Raw genomic sequence first — 27,339 nt, 5'->3', positions numbered from 1 at the left:
TTTTTAAAACATAAATAATCCTCAGATATGTCTTCACTCTCTCCTCCATATATTTAAGAAAAAAATGAAAAACTTTAATCAAAGTCAATCACACCAACATCACCCATCTTATACCTGAAAATGATGTTAATAATCTTGTCGAAAATATTTCTAATAGACTTGTCAATTCTTTGTTTTCCTCCTGGGTGCGTTGAGATTTATTTATTTTCTGTAATACCCCAATCTTTTTTTAATCTCACTGGTTTCCATATTTTTTATTCTCTCTCTTTCCTCCCTCTTCTCTCTCTCCTTCTCTCTCTTCTGCCTCTCCTACTCTCTCTTCTCCCTTTCCTCCTTCTCTCTCTTCTCTCTTTCCTCCTTCTCTCTCTTCTCTCTTTCCTTCTTCTCTCTCTTCTCCTCTCTTGTCTCAGTTTCTTCAACTCATCCCTCGTCCCTTACTATCCCAGAATCACTTACACCCCATAGAATATCATACATATATTCATCAGGATTTCTTGTTATTCCTGTATCCCAAATAAATTTTTTACAACAGGAACCAATAAAATTTCTTCTGAATTTCTAAAAGAGCCTCATGTTTTCTTAACTTTATAATTTTTTCATTATTTAACATTTAAATTAAATCCAAAGTTGTCGGTTTATCAACATCAGTATAAACCAATTTTTTTAATTGAAAATACCTCATTCTTATGTTGTAGAACATATTTATTAAAATACCGAATACCCTTTTCTTGAAGGTATGCTTGGACACAGAAATGATAATTTTCTTGAAGCCTTCTTGCTGTCATTTATGTATTAGAAATATATGACAGAATAATATTATGACACGAAACACCTCCCCATCTTCCCAGAGTTAAATCATTTTGTATTTCCTTACTTATTTTAAATAATCCTGTTTTTTCTGTTTTCGTGACATAAACGAGGGCAAAAGCATTATTATATTTACCCTTATTAAATTATTTTATTTGTTGCTTACGAATCGTGCTTCCACAAAGCTCATTCTCAGCACCAAGTGGATAATATTCTTCCTTACGAGACTGATTTAATTGTTCCAGGTATTCTTGGTTAATTTTTGAATGACCAATTATACCCTAAATCATTCATATCATACCCCCATTGTTCTATTCTCATACAAACGATATGCCCTTCTTTGTAAAATTTTATTTTCATTGGAACAGTGAATTCTGTATGACCTGGAGATAAAATCAACACTTCTGTATCTTTGGAATACACAGCTGTTTTATTTAAGGATATATATTGTGATAACTCACTTAATCTCACCAAGTCATTCGTGTCAGTCGGGCTTGGATAATTTATTAATTTATAAGCATTTTTCATATTAATATTTTTTGTTGTACTACATTTCTGTCGTTCAGCCTGTGCCTTTGTGTAATAATTTGATAAATCAATATCCAGTTCTTGGGATACACCAAAGATAGAACCATCTTTCCCAACATAAGTCATTTATATAAGATTAAAAATAATGTCATAAAATTTTTTATTTTTGTTGAGTTGAAATAACACATGTAGACAAAATTGACCACAACACTTGGAATTTAATTCTTGGACTTGAAATGTTTGATAAACACCATTCTGTAAGAATTTTATGACTTCAACAGGATAGTGGTGGAAGACCAAAACTATCAAAATAATATTTATCTTGACTATTAATAATACAAACCAAATGAGAACCGTTCCCATTATTATCTTCTAAGTTCATAATAATATTCTTTGTATGTTTAGACACGTTTGTTAATTAATCTCTCATACAAATAAAATAACCACATTATGAATTTTTAATTTCTTACAATATTTGACAAGTTGTAAATTTGATGTTGTATTCTTTCCAAATTCTTTGAACCACTCATCAACGCTCATTTATTTATTAGAAAGATATAATCCATGACCCCTTTTCGTTAATTTTACCCCTGTTGTGTGATAGAAGAAAGCATATCTCCAACTAACAATCTCACTTTATCAGGCAGACTTTCAAGTTTTTCAGAAAAATCTACAATTACACCACTTCCACTAATTTGTTTCCCCAACTCTTTGTTATGTCTTTCCAAATCTTTTTTAGTCTGGAGTTGAGCCTTCCTTTCATTGTAAGCTGTCACCGCTGCTGAAATACCACCCGTCAATGCTCCAGCCACACTTAAACCAGCAAATAAAGGAATTAGAAATGGGAGAATTCCTCCACTAATCTCCCTCCGGAGGGAGGGAACGGGATATTGTAATCGTCCGGTTTGTTGGGTAGTCGATCCAGTGGGAAAAAAAATTTTTTTTTGAAATTTGTTCTACCCTTATCAGTTTTTCCGTCGATATGTTTGTCTGTCTGTCTGTCTGTCTGTTCGGTCCTGTGCTCCGTTAATACAATGGCGATTTCGATGAAACTTGGTGGGTAGGTTCATACCATGACTTAGTTGTGTGCAAATGAGAACCGTTGCTATGGACACCACCGTTGCCTAGCAACGGGACTTTGAAATTTTTGAAAAATCATAAAGAAATTATTTTTTCGAAAATCAAAAATCGGGCCATGAGCGACTGTGGGCAGTACATTCAGCCATATTGTCAAAAAATTTCCAGCCGAATCCTATGGAAACTGTCGGAGAAGATAGACTTTGAATGAACCCTGGTCGAAAACAATAAAAAAACGAAGTTCGTTATATCTCAGAGACTATGAGTCAGATATACATGAAACTGGTATGGTGGGTTCATGATATGTTATAGTTATGTGTGAGAAAGAACTGTTGCTATGGACCCTCCGTTGCCTAGCAACGGCCGAAAAACCTCCAAATGTGGGGGTATTTTAACGAAAAAACAATCTGCAGCATTAACCCTTGAAGCTAGAATCATGAATTTTCTTGTGCTTAATACTCAGGTCATTCCCCATCGAATGGGCCCATCGCGTCAGGTTATATTGGGTCGGCGACTACCCATGTCCGCCGACCGGCTTGTTTGTCTGTCTGTCTGTCTGTCTGTTTGCAACTTTACGGCAAAATGGCTTCAGCAAACACTATCTAATTTAATCCACAGGTTGGCAATGAACCTTGGATGACCCCATTAACTTTTGGGTCCAATTGGATCAAAGGTCAAGGTCAAGGTCAAGGTCACGAAAAGATCAAAATCATTTTAGGGTCATAACTTCGTCAAAAATGGTTTAATTGACTTCAAACGAAGACTAAAATATTCCTTATAATCAACATTCAGGTTAAGGATGTATCAAATATAATTTGATCCCCAAAATAACTTTATGCCTTAAATGGGCGGGATTTGTTGTGCCTGGCACCACTTGTTGAATATTTTTTCAACAATGGTTTTGACAATTTAATTTTAAGTGAGCCAGTATCGTTCAAGATTTTCACCTGTTCTCTTGTGAGCAAACATCAATTCTTACTGCTCTTTTTCTCTGAATTGTATTAAGGTTAATCATACAAGGGTTTTGATTTTGAACACAAGATGATAGTTTATGAAGATTGATTTGATTAACATATACCCCAGTTGGTACTTTGCCACTCATTTATTTAACAAGAAAATTATGTGAGACTAATCATAACACCATTATCTGTATTAATCTGTAATTCTGTTTCTTCCCAAAGCAAACAATATGTATCAACTTCTTCACTCTCTCCTCTTTCAATGTATAGGGAAGTATCCACTCGATTAGACTTTATAGTTTCCTTTTGAGCGCTCAGGTCAAACGCATAGGTTGTATACAAACTTTTAAATGCTGTCATATCTCCCCTCTGGGCTGGCGCTCCTGCCTCCCACCTTTCTCGGCTGTCGAAACCAGGGCATTTAAGATCATCGGCATCTCCTGCAATGAAGCTGAGTCTTTGGGCCTCTCACTCAATCACCGCAGGTTGGTTGGTGGTCTTTCTGTCTTCTACCGACTCCTCTCCAGCCATGCCCCCCTGCTCTCTCTGCGATTTGTCCCCACCACATTTCCACAGGGCGCTCAAGGTCCGCCAACAACCCCCTTCTGGTAAATACCAAAATCACGAATCACTGCTCATCTTCACTCTTTCATTCCTCTTTTTTCCCGCCTTTGGAATAAACTTCCTCACTCTATTCTTTCCCATTCTTCCCTCCAGGCTTTCAAAACAGCTGTTCACCACCACCTCTTATCTTTCCCCATCCAAATCCTCGATCTTTTCTACCCCTGATAATCCACCCAAGCCCACTTCCTTCAATTCCCCTGCTTTCCTTCCTGAAAGTCCCTGTAATGTCCATCTTCTCTTCGCCATGTTCCCCGTCCCATCCCCATCCCTCTCCCTTCCACAGTTCACCTAATGTGTCTGTTCCCCACTGTTTTGTCCCTTCCACTCCCACCCCTCTTGTCTCATGCCTCCTTGCTGTGAGTTGTGTGTTAGCTCTCATACGAGCCTCGACCAAGGTATACAAAAAAAATAAAATAAAATAAAATCCAAAATGGGTTCTTTATTTCAATTGCTTTCACACACCTTTTGGTAAGACTTGTATGCTTCAGCATAATAATTTTTTTCCAAATTAATTTCCAATCATGTCGTGGATAAAATGTTCCATCTGGAGAAACACGAAGTTGTTTCACCTGAGCATTATCACTCAATGCATTATTCTTATCAGTCGCAGTATCACCATCTGGTTTTAAAAAAATTATCCACAGATATCGTGGCTTTCCTTCCAGAACACCCAAATTCCACGTGTAAGTGGTTTGGTTGAGTTTAACGTGTTGACATCTTCTTTTGAGGTATGATACACTGAGTGGTTTCTTTGAGTTAAGTCTTCCATTCAACATCTCTTCTGTTTTAAGATTAGGAGTATATTCACTAATATACCAACTCATTTCATCAATTACAAATTTATTCTGCTCACCAAAAGCACTACCAACACCAAAAAGCAATCTATTTTCATTATCATTCCTTTGGAGTTGAAATCTAATTTTAAAACCATACAGAACGTTATCATGATCACAAAATCCAAATATACCTTAAAGGGGAACTGCCAGAGCAAAACTATTACCTGTTTTTGTATCATCATTATACATTCCTTTTCTTTGAGTATATTCAGGGTCTGTGTTTGTTCCCGTTGCCATATCAGGAATAAAACCTTCGACAGCTTCCTTTCCCATTCTATCAGTAAACAAATATATTGTAAATTTCATCATTTCAGATGTAGCAGAGACATAATCAACCGCTTCAACTTCTTGTATTCCAATATACAAAATATAACACCATCAAACATTTTCCACAAGAAATCATTTGCGCGTGTTGCGTTTGTGTTATTCCCAGCCTTAGCGAATGTAAATTTACACAACAAGAAACTTTCAGATAGATTCAAATAAGTTTGTTGATTATTTATTTCAAAACTTTTTGTACCATTTGCATTCCAGTCTGTTCCAGTTATTGCATTTACCTTGAAGTAATCTTCTTTTTTAGTGGACTTTGAGATGACATTGGTATCATACAAATCATATATACTATCAATTGCTTCCATACTTGTATTTACTTAGGAAAAAAGATGTTAAAACTTTTGGAACCCTGACCAAAGTATTTGAATTATTTTCTGTCGTTCTTGGGGGGACAACTGAGTTTTGCCTTTCTTAATTTCTTTTATTGCTTGTATTTTACAAGATTCCTTTTGGGCATCTTTTATACTCTTTATAGCACCCAATACATTTCCCACAATAGAAGCAGTTGAACCAATTAGATCTTTATGTTTAAGAATAGTTGAACCTATTCCCATAAGAGTATCAATGATCCCATCTCCTCTAAATTGATGTCCCACACCCCTTTGTCTCTTAGGTTTATAGTATCCTCTACCAAGATACATACCTTCACCCTTGTAGTATGGGGAAAGGAACATCCCCATCCCCTGTAATTATTTTATATTTTCCAACTCGTGTTTCTTCACAATAACCATCATATTTATTTATTGGAAAACTTCACGAAGGTGAATTCTGATGGATATAACTTCTCCATTAAAAGAAATCATACGATTATCTTGGTCGGTTATCCTAAAATTTATTCTGTATTTGGTTTTTCCTGACACAGGGAGATAAACCAAATTTTTGGGTTCCATAATGAATTTATAACCAATTGGGGTTGAGTGTGCGCTGAATGAAAATACTGTATTTGTTCTTATTCCATCATTATAAGCACCATCAATCAAATCACAGTGAATTAATACCGAATTCATTCCTGAGGATATTTGAATGGCATTATCACTGGAAAACATCCCATTAGTTTCAATCTTTTTTGAGGAGAAACCCAATAACTCTTTGAATGAATTATCAATTGTGAAATCAACCTTGTAGTTATTTTTAAGTTTAATCGTTGATTTTGAAGTATGTTTTTGAATATCTATAACAATATTTTTTAGTTCATCACCCTGTTCTTTCATAATACGAACAATTTCGGAAGATATTTGAGAAATCTCATATGCTCCGGGTGAGACTGTTATCGTTTTGTCTCCACTTCCCGGATTATAACTAAACTTGTCATTTTTTTGAGTTATATTAAATAAGGTATTATAAGTTTCGATGGACAATAAAGATGCCTCATATTCTTTTGTTGTGTGAAGTTGTAGTGGGGCTATGGGAATGAAGATGTGTGGTCGCTTGTTGTGAAATTAAAACTAAGGATTGTGCTTCTCATCTTATTTAATATGAGATAAAATGTCTTTGTATTGGCATTTATTAATTATTTTCATGTTCATCAACTGGTCTAAAATGGCTGATGTTTCATTAAAACAATTATTTCCAGCCTTCTTACTACCTCACAACAATAAGTCCATTAACTAATTGTGATGGGTCATTTGGAAGAAAATTAACACCTGAACCAAGGATACTTAAAGCCTCAGTAATGTTTCTCCTTCTCATTCTTCTGACTTTTACCAGAAAGACTAACCCTATAATGTACACAGTCCAGCAGATCAATATATACTCTATCATCAATATTTTTCATATCCAATGGTATACCAATATACTTTGATTCATCCCTCACAGTTGAACCTTGTCTTCCATCTTTTGTGAGAAGAAACATTAATCTCGGAGTTAGTTTAACAGGAGGTTGAGCAGAACTCAAGAACCTTAATTCATCATTCAATATCGATACCTTTTCTTCAACAAGATGAAATATTGCTGGCTGTTATGTTGATATGAGCCCTGCTTTGGTTTTTGAATCCGCTGAATATATTCATCGTTTTGAAGAGCAATAACAATATAATCAGGGGGTTGATTAATCTCTTCCAGTTGTTGAAATAATCCTTCATCATCATATTCTAATTCTCCTATATGCTCGAATTCTTCCTCCGTCATTTGACTGAAATCTTTTAACATTTGAAGTTTTTTAGGAGTATATTCTATTGTGGGAACTGTGGAAACATTTGTAATTTTTTCTTGGGACTTTTTAAAAGTGCTTAAAAAAATTTCTCTTGTTTTCTTTCAAATCCTTCTTCACCCGTTAGTTTCTCTCTGCCTTTCTTCTTTATGTCTTCCTGTTGTTTTACAATTTTTTGAAACCAACTCTTGATGCTCCTTAAATCTTCTTGCTCTTTCTTTCGCATCCATTTATTTATTGGAAAATTTCATTGAATGAATTGTAAAGATCAACAGGGAAATTTTCCTTTTCTTCATCATCCAAGTAGATGTGTTCAAATAAATCCTTTTCATTAAATATTTCATCAAATTCTTTATTAACATTAATACGAGTTGTAATTTCTTCTTCACTTATACTTGCATCTCTGCTTTTCATACATTTGTGTTGAGTTTCTTCATCAACATCAAAACCGAATGATAAAATCTTAACCCCGCTCAGATGTTTAATAATTTTTGAGCCCTCTTGAGCTCCTGACCACTTACAAAGCTTTTGTCCGTAGCCTGATGGAGTACTGCTCTCCCCTCTGGGCTGGTGCTCCTGCCTCCCACCTTTCTCGGCTTCACGCTGTCGAAACCAGGGCATTTAAGATCATCGGCATCTCCCGCAATGAAGCTGTGTCTTTGGGCCTCTCACTCAATCACCGCAGGTTGGTCGGTGGTCTTTCTGTCTTCTACCGACTCCTCTCCAGCCTTGCCCCCCCTGCTCTCTCTGCGATTTGTCCCCACCACATTTCCACAGGGCGCTCAAGGTCCGCCAACAACCCCCTTCTGGTAAAACTACCAAAATCACGAATCACTGCTCATCTTCACTCTTTCATTCCTCTTTTTTCCCGCCTTTGGAATAAACTTCCTCACTCTATTCTTTCCCATTCTTCCCTCCAGGCTTTCAAAACAGCTGTTCACCACCACCTTTTATCTTCCCCCATCCAAATCCTCGATCTTTTCTACCCCCGATAATCCACCCAAGCCCACTTCCTTCATTTCTCCTGCTTTCCTTCCTGAAAGTCCCTGAAATGTCCATCTTCTCTTTGCCATGTTCCCCGTCAGTAGGGTAAGAATACTGATTCTGGCTCACTTTTCCCCATGTAAATGAATGGGGGATTTTCAGCGATTCATATTTTTTTCCCTAAAAATAAATCCCCTTTTTATCCCAAGGTATATTTATTTGTCTCCCCTTTTAACTTGGAGGTTGAACCTCATTGAATTGAACACCTGGGGGTTGAACAGCTCACTCATTGAACCTATAAAGATTTGTTCATTCTCAAATTCCTTCAATAGTTTAATTTTCTTTGCACAATAATCCCCATCTAAAATATTGACAAACAAAACATTTGAATCTTTATATTTTTTAAGATACCCCATTTGTGCCATTACGAAATGATAAACTTCTCTTAATGCTCTTGTTTGACCACCTCCTGAGCCACAGGTTATTTTTTGTTAAGCCCCGCCCACTTTTCTTTAAGCCCCGCCCACTTTTGCTAAGCTCCGCCCACTTATTATAAGGTATTTTTCTAAGCCACGCCCACTTTTGCTAAGCTCCGCCCACTTTTCATGAGGTATTTTTTTCTAAGCCATGCCCACTTTTGCTAAGCTCCGCCCACTTTTCATAAGGTATTTTTTCTAAGCCACGCCCACTTTTCCTAAGCTCCGCCTACTTTTGCTAAGCCCCGCCCACTCTTACATCATTTCCAGTTCATCTCTGACTCACAAAGAAATCACTAGAAAATTACAGGATGTTATGGTTTTGAAAAATTTCCCAATGAAGGCTTGCCGAGGCTTGCCCAGGGAATTTCCAAAGGAAACCACACCCACCAGTCTTTCTCTATAAAAGCTTCAAACCCAGGCTCCATTTTAAACATTTGTTTTTGCTGGCAATGGTGTTCTGTGTGCTTGTCTCGAACTCTCTGTCTTCTATGGAACTAAACCTTCAAGTTGATGAACTGGATTCAAACCTCTTATCTATTGAGGTAAGATTTTTTATTTTCCTATTTTCAAACTTTGATTGAAGCATACTCATTTAATAATTAAATAACTTAATTAATACATTATTATTTTCTCTCACAGGAAATTGTATCTGAAATACAAAATGAAAATACTGCTTTTGCTACAACTTGGGGGGAAATTGTTGGCTTGGTTGAAGACCTTATGAGCGACCAAGACCTTGAGTGGGATGACTTTGGTGTTCCTTGGAACTCTCTGTCTTGTATGGAACTAAACCTTCAAGTTGATGAACTGGATTCAAACCTCTTATCTATTGAGGTAAGATTTTTTATTTTCCTATTTTCAAACTTTGATTGAAGCATACTCATTTAATAATTAAATAACTTAATTAATACATTATTATTTTCTCTCACAGGAAATTGTGTCTGAAATACGAAATGAAAATACTGCTTTTGCTACAACTTGGGGGGAAATTGTTGGCTTGGTTGAAGACCTTATGAGCGACCAAGACCCACAGAACGAGTTCGTCCTTGATGACCCAACCAAAGAGTTATACCTTGGAGACCGGCAAAATCCTGAAAAAGAGTTTTACAGCAATAGTACTCATTGTGAGTTATCAAGACAATACCCACTGAACAAGTTATACCTTGATGAGCCAGAATACAAGTTTTACCTTGGAGACTCACAAATTTTGAAAAAATCAAGAAATGAGTTCTGCCTTGATGGTTTAAATAACTACCTTGGAGACTCAGGAAAAGGGTTCTGCCAAGATGGTTCTAAATATGGGGCCTACCTTGGAGACTCACAAATTTTGAAAAAATCAAGAAATGAGTTCTGCCTTGATGGTTTAAATAACTACCTTGGAGACTCAGGAAAAGGGTTCTGCCAAGATGGTTCTAAATATGGGGCCTACCTTGGAGACTCACAAATTTTGAAAAAATCAGTAAATGAGTTCTGCCTTGATGGTTTAAATAACTACCTTGGAGACTCAGGAAAAGGGTTCTGCCAAGATGGTTCTAAATATGGGGCCTACCTTGGAGACTCACAAATTTTGAAAAAATCAGTAAATGAGTTATCCTTAAGAGACTTTGTAAGTTGGTTTTACTTTGAATACTTGAAATGTGGGTTCTGGATTGATAACTCACAATGTGATACATATCTTGGAAACTCAACAGGAATGTGGTTATACCTTGAAGACTTGGAAAGTTGGGTTTATGTTGGACACTTGAAACTTTTTTGGGGGCTTTTATTTATTTATTTATTATTATTATTATTTTATTTATTTATATTTTGGAGACTTTTGGAGTTGCTATCACTCTTTAGGATCTAAACCTATCGATGTAGTTCTTTGTCGGATGGTGCTTGATGGGAGCAAGAACAAGAAAGTTCTGGGAAGAAAGTGCAGGCTTACTCCCCCTTTTTACGTCATCAAACCTGAAAGCCTTAAAAGACAGAATTGGAAGAAGAGAAAAAAACAAAAAAATATACATTGTTCGTTCTGGGAAGAAAGTGCAGGCTTACTCCCCCTTTCTACGTCATCAAACCTGAAAGCCTTAAAAGACAGAATTGGAAGAAGAAAAAAAAACGTAAAAATATATATATATAGGTGGAAATCTCATTTTGAAAAAGACATTGTGTTGGGCGAGGATTGAGTTGGGGTTGAGATTTTGAATGTGAGGGTTGGGGTTGAGATTTTGAATGTGAGGGTTGGGACACACACACATACACATCAACAAACAAAAGTTAAGCCTTGACTATTCAGTTGAGGATTCTGTGTTTGGGGTTCACAGATGTAAGAACGTCCACCCCTTGACACACATTATATACTGTTATACACCTCGGACTTGGCCCTCGAGTGTCCACAACGGTGTATAGTAGGAGGGAGTGAAGCGCCAACCTATTGCTCCCATTGCACACACACACACACACACACAAACAAAAGTTAAGCCTTGACTATTCAGTTGAGGATTCTGTGTTTGGGGTTCACAGATGTAAGAACGTCCACCCCTTGACACACATTATATACTGTTATACACCTCGGACTTGGCCCTCGAGTGTCCACAAAGGTGTATTATCTGCTTAGTTTTGTCTTTTGTAATTCCTGTGAATAAAATTAACCTAAAATCTCTTCCCCTTCCAAATCATATATTTTATAAGTCCAAGGAACTGTATCTATTACATCAACAATTTTAAAAAGTTCTTTCGTCCATCGTTCAGTAAAACCCTTTTCAAAATGAGATTTCCACCTATATATTCTTACGATATCACCAACTTTGAACTTAGGTTTTCTGACATTAATCTCTTTTTCATATTTTAATTTTGTAAATGTTTCTGATGGCTTCATATTCGTTGACGTGTGAATCGTGTCATTATACTTATCCACAATATCCTGAATAAAAGATGACCATTGTTGTGAACCGAGTTGTGTGAATTTTTTATATAGTCTCTCTTTTAAGGTACGATTAAAACGTTCAACAACAACTGCCTTCCCTTCATTAAAGGTACTGTATAATGTAATACTGTTATTTTTTAGAAAATTCATAAATGTCTTGTTATAAAACTCTCTACCCTCATCAGTCCACAATTTCTTAGGTTTTCTCTTACTTTTATTAAATATCTGTTGAAAAGCTAACATAAGAGTATTACCTGTTTTGTTTTTAAAGGGACAACCCACGCATATCTACTCCTCAAATCAATAACGGTTAAAGCATACTTGTACCCCTTATCATTATTGAGTTCAATCAAATCAGCAGACCAGATATAATCAACTTCCTTGGAATAAACTTTCCTTCTCTGAAACTTTGTGAATATTGGTTTATGTAATTCATCAGCTAATTGCTCTTCAGTCTTAATGGCATCATTAGAGCCTATAAGTTTTTTGAATTTCCAAGTCCAAGTTTCAATTTAGCACTAATCATCTTCTTCACGATGAACCTATCAACTTTTTCTCTCAAGGTTGGATTTTGTATCAGAGACAAATTATACAACATTTCTCTATCGGCTTCATGCTTTTCTTCCAACGTTGTGGTATTCCCATAATCAATATCGTGTCTCATGCACACTTCATCAACTCTATTGATTGGTTTACTCCAGGATTTAGGATTGTCTGCCTCATCTAATCTTTTATCCAAGTTTGTGCCTGGACCACAGAAAGAATACCCTGGAAGATGTAATTCCCCTGGTATTCCAGTAGTTGTAAATTTACTTCCTGATAAAAACTTTTGTATATCTCCTCCGAGTTTGTGTTTGGAGATAAATTGATTTTTTTGAACCACACACCGAACATATACCTTTTTGTATAACCCTGTTATTTTTACTTTTAATATATGAAATATTTTTAGTATTAGTTTTCTTTTTACATTTGAGACAATAACTCATTTATTTATGAGAAAAATTCCTGCAGAGTGCAAAAACCTTTTTAGTTTCCAACATGCACATTTGAATCTTAATTTTTAAAACATAAAGAATCCTAAGAAATGCCTTCACTCTCTCCTCCATTTATTTAAGAAAAAACTTGAATTAAAATGAATAGCTTGACGATGCCAATAGTTTTGTCGAAAGTATTGCAAATAGACTTGTTAATTCTTTGTATTCCTCCTCGGTGGGTTGAGTTATTTTCTGTAATACCTCTATTCTTTTTTGAATCTCACTGGTTTCCATACTATAATATTTATTTATTCTCTCTCTTTCCTCCTTCTCTTTCTTCTCCCTCTCTCTCTTCTCTCTTTCCTCCCTCTCTCTATTCTCTCTTTCCTCCTTCTCTTTCTTCTCCCTCTCCTCCTTCTCTCTCTTCTCCTTTTCCTCCTTCTCTTTCTTCTCCCTCTCCTCCTTCTCCTTTTCCTCCTCTTCCCTCTCTTCTTCAACTCCTTCCTCATCCCTTACTATCCTTGAATAGTTTACACCCCATAGAATATTATACATATATTCATCAGGATTTCTTGTTATTCCTGTATCCAAAATAATTTTTTTTACAACAGGAAACCAATAAAATTTCTTTTGAATTTCTAAAAGAGCCTTACCTTTTCTTAACCTTATAATTTTTTCATTATTTAACATTCTAATTAAATCTAAAGTTGTCGGTTTATCAACATCAGCATAATGCCAATCTTTTATTGAAAATACCTCATTCTTATGTTGTAGAACATATTTATTAAAATACCGAATACCCTTTTCTTGAAGGTATGCTTGGACACAGAAATGATAATTTTCTTGAAGCCTTCTTGCTGTCATTTATGTATCAGAAATATATGTTAGAATAATATTATGGCACGAAACACCTCCCCATCTTCCCATAGTTAAATCATTTTGTATTTCCTTACTTATTATATATAATCCTGTTTTTTCTGTTTTCATGAGATAAACAAGGGCAAAACCATTATTATATTTACCCTTATTAAATTCTTTTATTTGTTGTTTACTAATCGTGGCTCCACAAAACTCATTCTCGATACCAAGTGGATAATATTCTTCCTTACGAGACTGATTTAATTGTTCCAGGTCTTCGAGGTTAATTTTAAATGACCAATTATACCCTAAATCATTCATATCATACCCCCATTGTTCTATTCTCATACAAATGATACGCCCTTCTTTATAAAAATTTATTTTAATTCGAACTGTGAATTTTGTATGACCTGGAGATAATATCAACACTTCTGTATCTTTAGAATACACAGCCGTTTTATTTAAGTATATATATTGTGATAAATCGCTTAATCTCACCAAGTCATTCGCGTCAGTCGGGCTTGGATAATTTTTTAATTTATAAGCATTTTTCATGTTAATATTTTTGTTTATATTATATTTATGTCGTTCAGCCTGTGCCTTTGTGTAATAATTTGATAAATCAACATCCAGTTCTTGAGATACACCAAAGATAGAACCATCTTTACCAACATAAGTCATTTATATTAGATTAAAAATAATATCATAAAATTTTTTATTTTTGTTGAGTTGAAATAACACATATAGACATAATTGACCACAACTCTTGGAATTTAATTATTGGACTTGAAATGTTTGATAAACACCATTCTGTAAGAATTTTATGACTTCAACAGGTGGTGGAAGACCAAAACTATCAAAATAATATTTGTCTTGACTATTAAAAATACAAACCCAATGAGAACGTTCCCATCATTATCTTCTAAGTTCATAATAATATTCTTTGTATGTTTCGACACATTTGTTAATTCATCTCTCATACAAATAACCACATTATGAATTTTTAATTTCTTACAATATTTGGCAAGTTGTAAATTTGATGTTGTATTCTTTCCAAATTCTTTCAACCACTCATCAATGCTCATTTATTTATTAGAAAGATATAATCCATTACCTCTTTTCGTTAATTTTACACCTGCTTGTGCTATAGAAGAAAGCATATCTCCAACTAACAATCTCGCTTTATCAGGCAGACCTTCAAGTTTTTCAGCAAAATCTACAATTACACCACTTCCACTAATTTGTTTCTCCAACTCTTTGTTATGTCTTTCCAATTCTTTTTGAGCCTGGAGTTGAGCCTTCCTTTCGTTGGCAGTTTTGACCGCTGTTGAAATACCACCCGTCAATGCTCCAACCGCACTTAAACCAGCAAATAAAGGAATTAGAAATGGGAGAAATCCTCCACTCATCTCTCTTATTGAATATTTTTTCAACATTGGTTTTGTCATTTTAATTTTAAGTGAGCCAGTGTCATTCAAGATTTTAACCTGTTCTCTTGTGAGCAAAACATCAATTCTTACTGCTCCTTTTCTCTGAATTGTATTAACGTTAATCGTACAAGGCTTTTGATTTTGAACACAAGATGATAGTTTATGAAGATTGATTTGATTAACATATACCCCAGTTGGTACTTTGCCACTCATTTATTTAACAAAAAATTATGTGAGACTAATCATCACACCATTATCTGTATTAATCTGCAATTCTGTTTCTTCCAAAAGCAAACAATATGTATCAACTTCTTCACTCTCTCCTCTTTCAATGTATAGGGAAGTATCCACTCGATTAGACTTTATAGTTTCTTTTTGAGCGCTCAGGTCAAACGTATAGATTGTATACAAACTTTTAAATGCTGTCATATCCAAAATAGGTTCTTTATTTCCATTACTTTCACACACCTTTTGGTAAGACTTGTATGCTTCAGCAAAATCATTTTTTTCCCAATTAATTTCCAATCTATCTCGTGGATAAAATGTTCCATCTAGAGAAACGCGAAGTTGTTTCACCTTAGCATTATCACTCAATGCATTATTCTTATCAGTCGCAGTATCACCATCTGGCTTTTTAAAAATCATCCACAGATATCGTGGCTTTCCTTCCAGAACACCCAAATTCCACGTGTAAGTAGTTTGATTGAGTTTAACGTGTTGACATCTTCTTTTGAGGTATGATACACTGAGTGGTTTCTTTGAGTTAAGTCTTCGATTCAACATCTCTTCTGTTTTAAGATTAGGAGTATATTCACTGATATACCAACTCATCTCCTCAATTACAAATTTATTCTGATCACCAAAAGCATTACCAACACCAAAAAGCAATCTATTTTCATTATCATTCCTTTGTAGTTGAAATCTAATTTTAAGACCATACAGAACTTTATCATAATCACAAAATCCAAATATACCTTTAAGAGGAACTGCCACAGTAAAACTATTTTCTGCTTTTGTATCATCATTATACATTCCTTTCCTTTGAATATATCCAGGGTCTGTGTTTGTTCCCGTTGACATATCAGGAATAAAACCTTCGACAGACCCCTTTCCCATTCTATCACTGAATGTATAGAGTGTAAATTTCATCATTTCAGATACAGCAGAGACATAATCAACCGCTTCAACTTCTTGTGTTCCAATATACAATCGCACACTATCAAACATTTTCCAGAAGAAATCATTTACAAGTGTAGCGTTTGTGTTATTCCCAGCCTTAGTGAATTTAAATTTACACAACAAGAAACTTTCGGAGAGATTCAAATAGGTTTGTTGATTATTTATTTCAAAACTTTTTGTACCATTTGTATTCCAGTCTGTTCCAGTTATTGCATTTACCTTGAAGTAATCTTCTTTTTTAGTGGAGTTTGAGATAATAATAGTATCATCCAAATCATAGATACTATCAATTGCTTCCATACTTGTATTTATTTAGGAAAAAAGATGTTAAAACTTTTGAAACCCTGATCCAAGTATTTGAATTATTTTCTGTCGTTCTTGGGGGACAACTGAGTTTTACCTTTCTTAATTTCTTTTATTGCTTGTAATTTATGAGATTCTTTCTGAGCATCTTTTATACTCTTTACAGCACCTGCTACATTTCCCACAGCAGAAGCAGTTGAACCAATTAGGTCTTTATGTTTAAGAATAGTTGAACCAATACCCATGAGAGTATCAATTATCCCATCTCCTCTAAATTGATGTCCAACACCCCTTTGTCTCTTAGGTTTATAGTATCCTCTACCAAGATACATACCTTCACCCTTGTAGTACGGGGAAGGAACATCCCATCCCCTGTAATTATTTTATATTTTCCCAACTCGTGCTTCCTCACAATAACCATCGTATTTATTTATTGAAAAACTTCACGTAGGTGAATTCTGATGGATATAACTTCTCCATTAAAAGAAATCACACGATTATCTTGGTCGGTTATCCTAAAATTTACTCTGTGTATGGTTTTTCCTGACACAGGTAGATAAACCAAATTTTTAGGTTCCATATTGAATTTATAACCAATTGGGGTTGAGTATGCGCTGAATGAAAATATTGTATTTGTTTTTAATCCATCATTATAAGCACCATCAATCAAATCACAGTGAATTAACACCGAATTTATTCCTGAGGATATTTGAATGACATTATCACTGTAAAACGTCCCATTAGTTTCAATCTTTTTGAGGAGAAACCTAATAACTCTCTAAATGAATTATCAATTGTGAAATCAACCTTGTAGTTATTTTTAACTTTAATCGTTGATTTTGAAGTATGTTTTTGAATGTTTATAACAATATTTTTTGGTTCATCACCCTGTTCTTTCATAAGACGAGCAATTTCGGAAGATATTTGAGAAATCTCGTATGCTCCGGGTGAGACTGTTATCGTTTTGTATCCACTTCCCGGATTATAACTAAACTTGTCATTTTTCTCGGTTATATTAAATAAGGTATTATAAGTCTCCATGGACAATAAAGATGCCTCATATTCTTTTGTTGTGTCAAGTTGTAGTGGGTATGGGAATGAAGATGTGTGGTCGCTTGTTGTGAAATTAAAACTCAGGATTGTGCTTCTCATCTTATTTAATATGAGATAAAATGTCTTTATATTGAGATTTATTAATTATTTTCATGTTCATCAACTGGTCTAAAATGGCTGATGCTTCATTAAAACAATTGTTATTTCCAGCCTTCTTACTGCCGAACAACAATAACAGTCTATTAACTAATTGCGATGGGTCATTTGGAAGAAAACTAATACCTGAACCAAGGATACTTAAAGCCTGAATAATGTGTTTCTCCTTCTCATTCTTCCTACTTTTACCAGAAAGAATAACCTTATAATTTAGAGTGTTCAGCAAATCAATATATACTCTATCATCATTATTTTCCATATCCAATGGTTTATCAATATACTTTGATTCATCCCTCACAGTTGAACCTTGTCTTCCATCTTTTGTGAGAAGAAACATTAATCTCGGAGTTAGTTTAACAGGGGTTGAGCAGAACTTAAGAACCTTAATTCATCATTAAATATCAATACCTTTTCTTGAACAAGATGAAATATTGCTGGTTGTTCTGTTGGAATGAGTCCTGCTTTGGTTTTTGAATCCGCTGAATATTCATTGTTTTGAACAGCATTCACAATATAATCAGGGGGTTGATTAATCTCTTCCAGTTGTTGAAATAAACCTTCATCATCATATTCTAATTCTCCTAAATGCTCTAATTCTTCCTCCGTCATTTGACTGAAATCTTTTAACATTTGAAGCTTTCTAGGAGTATATTCTACTGTGGGAACTGTGGAAACTTCTTTCATTTTTTCTTGGGAAGTTTTTAAAAGTGGTTTAAAAAATTTCTCTTGTTTTTTTTCAAATGCTTCTTCGCCCGTTAGTTTCTGTCTGCGTTTCTTCTTTATGTCTTCCTGTTGTTTTACAACTTTTGAAACCAACTCTTGATGTTCCTTAAATCTTCTTGCTCTTTCTTTTGTATCCATTTATTTATTGTAAAATATCATTTAATGAATTGTAAAGATCAACAGGGAAATTTTCCTTTTCTTCATCATTCAAGTAGATGTGTTCAAATAAATCCTTTTCTTTAAATATTTCATCAAATTCTTTATTAACATTAATGCGAGTTGTAATTTCTTCTTCACTAATCCTTGCATCTCTGCTTTTCATACGTTTGCGTTGAGTTTCTTCATCAACATCAAAACCGAATGATAAAATCTTCACTCCGCTCAGATATTTAATAATTTGTCTCGTTCCTTCTGGATTAGTTTCTAATATCCCAACACCACCAGATTTTAGTTTCTTTAACTCACTCTTACAATGTGAATATTTTGTTGTACCAAGAGAAACCTCCTCAAATATTTGTCCTTCATTCCTCAATCGCATATGTTCCTCCACTGAAATATAGTGATAATCTTCACCTTTTACTTCTCCAGGTCTTATTGCTCTAGTTGTTGTTGATACAATGCGTATCACGGGGTGTTTTTTAAGTAAATTTACAATATTCTCATTTGTACTACACAAGAACCTTGATTTATGAAAGTTTTTTTCCAGAAGCAGATTTACCCACAAGATTTATAATAATAGTTGTCATTTATATATGTAATTGTTTATAAAACAAAAAATATATCCCTTAATATCTCATCTTGTTTCACAACAATATATTTATATTTTTCAGTCGTGTGCTTCATATAATCCTCAAATTTCTTTTTACTACATAATGTAGAACAATTATCTCTCCAAAAATTATTGATATCTATTGAATTTAACTTGAATAAAATAAAAGTATTAGCATTGTTTCTGATGGAACGACGAGGAAGTTGAAAGTACGATTGACTAAGATAAATACAATTACAAGAAGAATGTCTCCCTCTTGTGTAGTAGCTGTCCATTACCGTTTGGTTTCTCTCATTAACACAATCATCAAAGATAACGAGGTTCTTTTTGATTTATCCAAATCTTGGGGAGACGGTATATCATCCGTATTATCACTAAGAATACAAGTTATAAGATTTGATTTCTTTTTACATCTCTGTGTATCACAAAATAGTTGAATTATATCTTCAATGTTATAATCATTTAGGTTTTTTTGACGTTTAAATAAACCTATTATATCTTCTTTTTGAAGACCAGCATTAAAACCTTGTGAGAGTAGTTGATACTCTGGTTGAAAACTCGACTTTGTGAAAATTATTAAATTATCATAATCTAAAAAGTTGGGAGTGAGGAGCATTTTTAAAAGTAAGCAGGTTTTTCCACATCCACTTGAACCAACTATGAGACATCTTAATGAATTTGGGAGATTTTTATGGTTGTTAAATTTTATCTTATTTTCCCAAATAGGTAAAAAATCATTCATTTATATATTTGAAAAACTGGTTATTTAATTTATTATTGGCTTTTTTAGAAACTATATTTTATCCTAAGTTCAGGTTTAATTTCAAGATAATCCATTATTTTATTTATACAATATCTTGTGTTGATATTTCCCTGAAAATTACATCCATGAATAATATACAACAACAATCCTTTGAACATTTCTCTTATACGTTCAGTTTCTTCCCTTGTAAGGAAAGGTGTGTTATCATCCTCATACTTTACATTCATTTCTCTAATCAATCTTGTAAAGTAATTCATTTTTGGTGTAAATCTAAAAGAATTATTTTCCTTTTTATATTTTTTATTATCATTAATTAGAAGATAATCACAGAATATACATTGTTTATAGGCTTTTGACTCTGTGTTTAATCCCCGTCTTTCACACGCAGGACAATTCTCAAATTTGTCATATGGAGAATCAGGAAAGTCTAGCATATTTATAAAGTAAAACTTTACTTAAACTGAAATTCATCTATACTTTCAGTTGTATATTACCATCGATATCGATATACTTTTTTTCATTATCAGATTCAACGACAACATTTTTTATATTAAAGGTAATTTTAAAATTATCGTTAACTACTATTGAACGAAATGTCATTTCACCTGATATATTAACATCCTTTATTTCATCAGGATTTACATCTTTAAGGTTGTTGAAAAAAATACAAATTTCTCCTTGCATATTACAGATGGTCTTATCTTTTCTTTCTAAAGCTTCATCCATAAGGTTTTTGTTCTTTGATACTTTTTCTTGTTTCATTGCTTTTTCTAGTTTTGAATATATTACTAGAAGGAGAGGAGAAACTTTTGTTAGAGATACTTTAATTGATGTTCTACCAGGTATACTAAAAGCCCTTCCACTGAAGGAAATTGAAGAACTCATATTATTTACCATAATAGTTTTTATCCAATAGTTGTTATATTTATCTTTGTTCAATTTTACATCCTTGACATATTTCTCAGTATCTTTAACAGATGAAGAGATTGATTGAAACTTGTCTTTTGTGTCTTGAAACATTGTATTTATTAAGTGAAAAAGTTGGAGGATAAAATGTTTTTAAGCACAGATTCACCTATAAATTAAACGAAATTTTCATCAAGAAAATTTTAGTTTAAGCAAAGTTTTATTCTATAAATATGGTGAATACAACGTACTGCGATGTTTGTAATCACGAATATAAACATTATAGAAAACACCTCCGAACCAACAAACACACATTTAATCTATTTCATCAAATATCTCCTCTTGAGTTGGAAAGAAAACATTGTGATATCTGTTCAAAGGATGTTTTGAAGAGTAGTTATAATCAACATCTTCAATCACAAAAACACAAGAAAAATGAGTTTAAAGTAAAGGGAGACTATTATATTGAAAACACTGATGGGGCATTTAAAGGGCATATAAAAATAAGGATTTTTCAATTTGGAGAACCCGGTCCATCATCAATAGCTGAATCAATTGAAATAGTGAAACCCGATGTTGAAAAATTTATTAAAAAGACATTAAAAGAAATGAAAACTTTAAAGTTTTATATGGGAGTGAAAATGAATATGAAAAGACAAGATGAAGAACATACTCCTTATATGAGAACAGGTCTTCATTTTATAACATCATTTCAAGATTTTTTGAATAGTGGGGTTTATGAAGAACTATCAAGACAAGAGGAGGATGTTGATAATACAGTGGTAGGAAGTGGATTCAATATTAAAAAAATCATCTTTTTAGATATACACATTCTAAAATCAAACCCTCTTAAAGCTTCTTCTTATATTGAATTACCAAAAGAAATAAAACTAAAGAAGGCAGTTGTTAATATTAAGAACAATGATAATAAATGTTTTCTCTGGTCTGTTCTTGCTCACTTTCATCCACCAAAATGTAATTCAGAAAGAGTAAAACAATATATGAAATATGAGAATACCTTGGACATTAAAGATTTCAAATTACTAATGATATGCCACTAACAGATATTCCTAAATTTGAGAAAAAGAATAATCTTTCTATTAATGTATATGGATTAACAGATACAAACAAAGTTCAAATATTAAAAAGTTCAAACAACTATAAAAATGAAGAAACACACATTGATCTTTTATATTTTAGTGTTGGAAAGAATTCACATTACACATACATCAATAATTTATCAAGATTAATCTCTTCTCAGGTATTCAGAACAGCAAACAAAATATATCCTTGTAAGCGATGTCTTAATTCATTTCATACAAAAGAACGATTAGAACAACATTCAAAATATTGTAGTAATCATAAATCAGCTGTAATTACAATGCCTAAACCTGGTGAAAAGATTTATTTTGAAGATTATAATAAATCTATCATGCACCCATTTGTGATATACGCTGATTTTGAATGTATCCTTAAAAAGATAAATACTGCTTCTCCTAATCCAAAAGAACCATATACAAATAAATATCAAAAACATATTCCTTGTGGTTTCTGTTATTATATCAAATCATCTGTTGGAGAAAAGTATAACAAACTTGAACATTATCGTGGAAAAAATGCTTCACAAGAGTTTGTAAAACGATTAGAAAAGGATTGTATAAGACTCACTAAATTAATGAAAGAAACAAATGAACCGATGAAATTAACCAAAGAAGAAAAATTAGAATTTAGAATGAACAATATCTGTCATATTTGTGAGGGGGAAATTAAGGAGTCTAAAGTTAGAGACCATTGTTATCTTACTGGTAAATATAGAGGTCCCGCTCATTCCTGTTGTAATCTTAATTATAAATTACCTTCTTTTATTCCAGTCTTTCTTCACAACAGCGCCAACTATGATACACATCTATTTATAAATGAACTTTCAAAAACACCAGGGAATATTTCTGCCATAACAAACACAAGTCAAAGGCATATTTCATTTTCAAAAATGATATTCACAAAACCTTTAACTCGTATTAGGTTTCTAGATTCTTACAAGTTTATGGGAACACCACTAGCCTACCTCGCATCAAATCTAAGCTCCACGGACTCTTTTCCAAATCTTAATTCATTCTTTCCAAAAGAGGAAATTCTCACTAAAGAGGAAATTCAGATTAAAGAGAGAATTCAAAGTAAAGAGGAAACTCTAATTAATGAAGAAATTCTAACTGAAGATGAAATTCTAATTATAAAGAAAATTCGAACTAAAGAGGAAATTCAGATTAAAGATGAAATTCTGATTAAAGAAGGAATTCTTACGAGAGAGGAAATTCAAACAAGGAATGAAATTCAAAGTAAAGAGAAAATTCTTACAAGTAAGGGAATTTATCCTTATGATTATATGGATTCATTTATGAGATTTAAAGAAACACAACTTCCTTCAAAAGAAAGTTTCTATAATAACCTTTATGAAGAAGAGATAAGTTATAAGGAATATAAACACGCACAAGAAATATGGAAAATATTTAAGATAAAGAACCTTGGAGAATATCACGATTTATATCTAAAAACAGATGTTTTATTGTTAGCTGATGTGTTTGAAGCTTTTAGATCACTCTGTCATAATAAAAATTGTTATGGATTAGATCCTGCCCACTATTTCACAGCTCCTGGTTTAGCTTGGAGTGCAATGTTGAAAATGACAAAACAAGATATAGATTTAATCAGTGATGTGGATATGCTTTTGATGATTGAGAAGTCCAAGAGAGGTGGAATATCACAAGTATGTTCAAAAAGATATGCTAAAGCAAATAATAAATATCTTCCAAATTATGATAGTGAAAAAGATAGTAATTATTTGATGTATTTTGATGCTAATAATTTGTATGGATGGGCAATGTCTCAATCTCTGCCTTATGGTAAATTAGAGTGGGTGGAAGAAAAGGATTATGAAAAGGCTTTGATGAATATTGTTATTTCTTCTCAAGAGGAATTGAATGACGAAGAAGAAGGTTATTATTTTGAAGTTGATTTGAGGTACCCGAGTGATCTTCATAATAAGCATAAAGATCTTCCTTTTGCATGTGAGAAAGAAACTCCAAAGAAAGAATGGTTAAGTGATTATCATAAAAGTTTTAATATTAAAGGTAAATCAACAGAAAAGTTATTAACAACATTCTATGATAAAGAGGGATATGTTTTGCATCAGAGAAGCTTAAAACAGTTTTTGAGAGAAGGATTGAGAGTCGCTAAAATTCATAGAGTTTTAAAATTTAAACAAAGTCCTTGGGTGAAAAAGTATATTCAATTCAATACAGATATGAGAGCAAATACAAAAGTAAAATTTGAAGGGGACTTTTATAAATTAATGAATAATGCTGTATTTGGAAAGACTATGGAAAATGTTAGAAACAGGCAAAACATTAGATTCGCAACATCTTGGAAAGAAGCTTCGAGATTGATAAATAAACCAAGTTTTGAGAGAGAAGAGGTTTTTTTCAGAGAACTTTTCTGCAATTCATATGAAAAAGGAAAGTATTGTAATGGATAAACCAATTTATATTGGAACAGCAGTTCTTGATTTATCAAAGATATTGATGTATGATTATTTGTATAATGACTTAAAGAAAGAGTATGGTGAAAATGTTTCATTGTTGTATATGGATACTGATAGTTTTATCCTAGATATAAAAACTGATGATGTTTATGAAGATATGAAGAAAAATATTGGAGTATATGATACAAGTAATTTCAGCAAGAAGAGTGAGTTATTTTCCAAAAAGAATGAAAAGGTTATTGGTAAGTTTAAGGATGAGTTGGGTGGAAAAGTAATGAGTGAGTTTATTGGATTGAGAGCAAAGGCATATGCTTATAAGTATGGTGAACAGATTGATAAGAGGTTAAAGGGAATAAAGAAATATATAATAAAGAAATCAATAACTTTTAGAAATTATTATAATTGTTTGATGAATAAGAAAGAAGAATATAGGAAAATGAATACAATAAGAAGTTATAAACATAACATATATAGTGAAGAAGTAAATAAAAAGGCATTAGGAGCCTTTGATGATAAGAGATTTATTTTAGATAATGGAATAGATTGTGTTCCATATGGATATTGTATGATAGAGTGTATAAAATAGATTATGTTTTAACGATGGGAAGATGGGTTAGGGTTTTTAAGGGCTACCGCCGCGTTTTTTCACAATATATAAATGGTTAAACCAAGTATTAATCAAACTAAAGAGTGGAGAAAATCTCAGTCTTGGTATATAAATGGAAAACATAATGAATGTGAAAAATATCAAATAAGTCTTATTGAAAAAATAACTAAAACAAAGGTAAATAAAACAAATAAGCGAATTAATTTAAAAACTAGTAAGTTAGAGGATGTAAAGAAAAAAATGAATATCCTTGAATGGACTGAAAACTTTGATGGTTATCAATTGAACAATGAAAAAACAATTTACTATAATCTCAAAATGATATGTGGCTCAGGAGGTGGTCAGATGAGAGCATTAAGAGAAGTTTATCATTTCGTAATGGCACAAATGGGGTATCTTAAAAAATATAAAGATTCAAATGTTTTGTTTGTCAATATTTTAGATGGGGATTATTGTGCAAAGAAAATTAAACTATTGAAGGAATTTGAGAATGAACAAATCTTTATAGGTTCAATGAGTGAGCTGTTCAACCCCCAGGTGTTCAATTCAATGAGGTTCAACCTCCAAGTTAAAAGGGGAGACAAATAAATATACCTTGGGATAAAAAGGGGATTTATTTTTAGGGAAAAAAATATGAATCGCTGAAAATCCCCCATTCATTTACATGGGGAAAAGTGAGCCAGAATCAGTATTCTTACCCTACTCCCGTCCCATCCCCATCCCTCTCCCTTCCACAGTTCACCTAATGTGTCTGTTCCCCACTGTTTTGTCCCTTCCACTCCCGCCCCTCTTGTCTCATGCCTCCTTGCTGTGAGTTGTGTGTTTGCTCTCATACGAGCCTCGACCAAGGTATACAAAAATAAAAAAAAATAAAAAAAATTTGTCTCATTCCTTCTGGATTAGTTTCTAATATCCCAAGACCACCAGATTTTAGTTTCTTTAACTCACTCTTACAATGTGAATATTTTGTTGTACCAAGCAAATCCTCCTCAAATATTTGACCTTCATTCCTCAATCGCATATGTTCCTCCACTGAAATATAGTGATAATCTTCAGCTTTTACTTCTCCAGGTCTTATTGCTCGAGTTGTTGACACAATGTGTATCACGGGGTGTTTTTAAAGTAAATTTACAATATTCTCATTTGTACTAATACAAGAACCTTGATTTATGAAAGTTTTTTTTCCAGAAGCAGATTTACCCACAAGATTTATAATAATACTTGTCATTTATATATGTAATTGTTTATAAAACAAAAAATATATCCCTTAATATCTCATCTTGTTTCACAACAATATATTGATATTTTTCAGTCGTGTGCTTCATGTAATACCCAAATTCCTTTTAACTACATCATGTAGAACAATTATCTCTCCAAAAATTGTTTATATCTTTTGAATTTAACTTGAATAAAATAAAAGTATTAGCATTGTTTCTGATGGAATGACGAGCAAGTTGAAAGTATGATTGACTAAGATAAATACAATTACAAGAAGAATGTCTCCCTCTTGTGTAGTAGCTGTCCATTACCGTTTGGTTTCTCTCATAAACACAATCATCTCAGATAATGAGGTTCTTTTTTGATTTATCTAAATCTTGGGGAGACAGTATATCATCCGAATTATCACTAAGAATACAAGTTATCGGTTTTGATTTCTTTTTATATCTCTATGTATCACAAAATAGTTGTATTATATCTTCAATGTTATAATCATTTTGATTGTTTTGAAGTTTTAATAAACCGATTATATCTTCTTTTTGAAGACGAGCATTAAAACCTTGTGAGAGTCGTTGATACTCAGGTTGAAAACTAGACTTTGTGAAAATTATTAAATTATCATAATCTAAAAAGTTGGGAGTCAGGAGCATCTTCAAAAGTAAGCAGGTTTTTCCACATCCGCTTGAACCAACTATGAGACATCTTGATGAATTTGGAAGATTTTTATGATTGTTAAATGTTATCTTATTTTCCCAAATGGGTAAAAAATGATTCATTTTCTGTTTGGAAAACAGGTCATTTAATTTATTATTGGCTTTTTTAGAAACTCTATATTTCAACCTAAGTTTGGGTTTAATTTCAAGATAATCCATTATTTTATTTATGCAATATCTTGTGTTGATATTTCCATGAAAATGATAATTGTGAATAATAAATAACAACAATCCTTTGAACATTTCTTGATTACGTTCAGTTTCTTCCCTTGTGAGGAAAGGTGTATTATCACCCTCATAGTTTACATTCATTTCTCTAATCAATCTTGTAAAGTAATTCATTTTTGGTGTAAATCTAAAATAATTATTTTCCTTTTAATATTTTTTATTATCATTAATTGGAAGATAATGACAGAATATACATTGTTTATAGGCTTTTGACTCTGTGTTTAATCCCACTCTATC

General features: G+C 33.0%; 2 protein-coding genes across 8 annotated transcripts in view; one reads left to right on the top strand and one right to left on the bottom strand.

Moving 5' to 3' along the window:
- The window catches only part of TARBP1 (tRNA guanosine 2 -O-methyltransferase TARBP1), a 252,721-nt gene that overhangs the window by 88,664 nt on the left and 136,718 nt on the right, over positions 1 to 27,339 (bottom strand). The gene's annotated exons all lie outside the window — the stretch shown is intronic.
- Positions 8,934 to 11,233, top strand: LOC147022524 (uncharacterized). The gene is made up of 2 exons (XM_085887173.1): positions 8,934 to 9,610; positions 9,708 to 11,233. The coding sequence occupies exons 1-2, from the start codon at positions 9,497 to 9,499 to the stop codon at positions 10,620 to 10,622; spliced, it is 1,029 nt and encodes a 342-aa protein (XP_085743299.1). The 5' UTR covers positions 8,934 to 9,496; the 3' UTR covers positions 10,623 to 11,233.

This window comes from Eptatretus burgeri, chromosome 7, assembly GCF_056783735.1.
Source record: "Eptatretus burgeri isolate ZD-2024b chromosome 7, Ebu_testis_v1, whole genome shotgun sequence".
NCBI classification, from domain to species: domain Eukaryota; kingdom Metazoa; phylum Chordata; class Myxini; order Myxiniformes; family Myxinidae; genus Eptatretus; species Eptatretus burgeri.
Note: the sequence above shows the minus strand (reverse complement) of the source record. Positions and strands in the feature narration are given on the sequence as shown.

What these genes read in the sequence shown, in the direction of transcription:
- LOC147022524 (XM_085887173.1), top strand. Translation starts at nt 9,497, where the DNA reads ATGAGCGACCAAGACCTTGAGTGGGATGACTTTGGTGTTCCTTGGAAC. An exon ending in CAAACCTCTTATCTATTGAG is followed by an intron (nt 9,611 to 9,707) that starts GTAAGATTTTTT and finishes TTTCTCTCACAG; the next exon opens with GAAATTGTGTCTGAAATACG.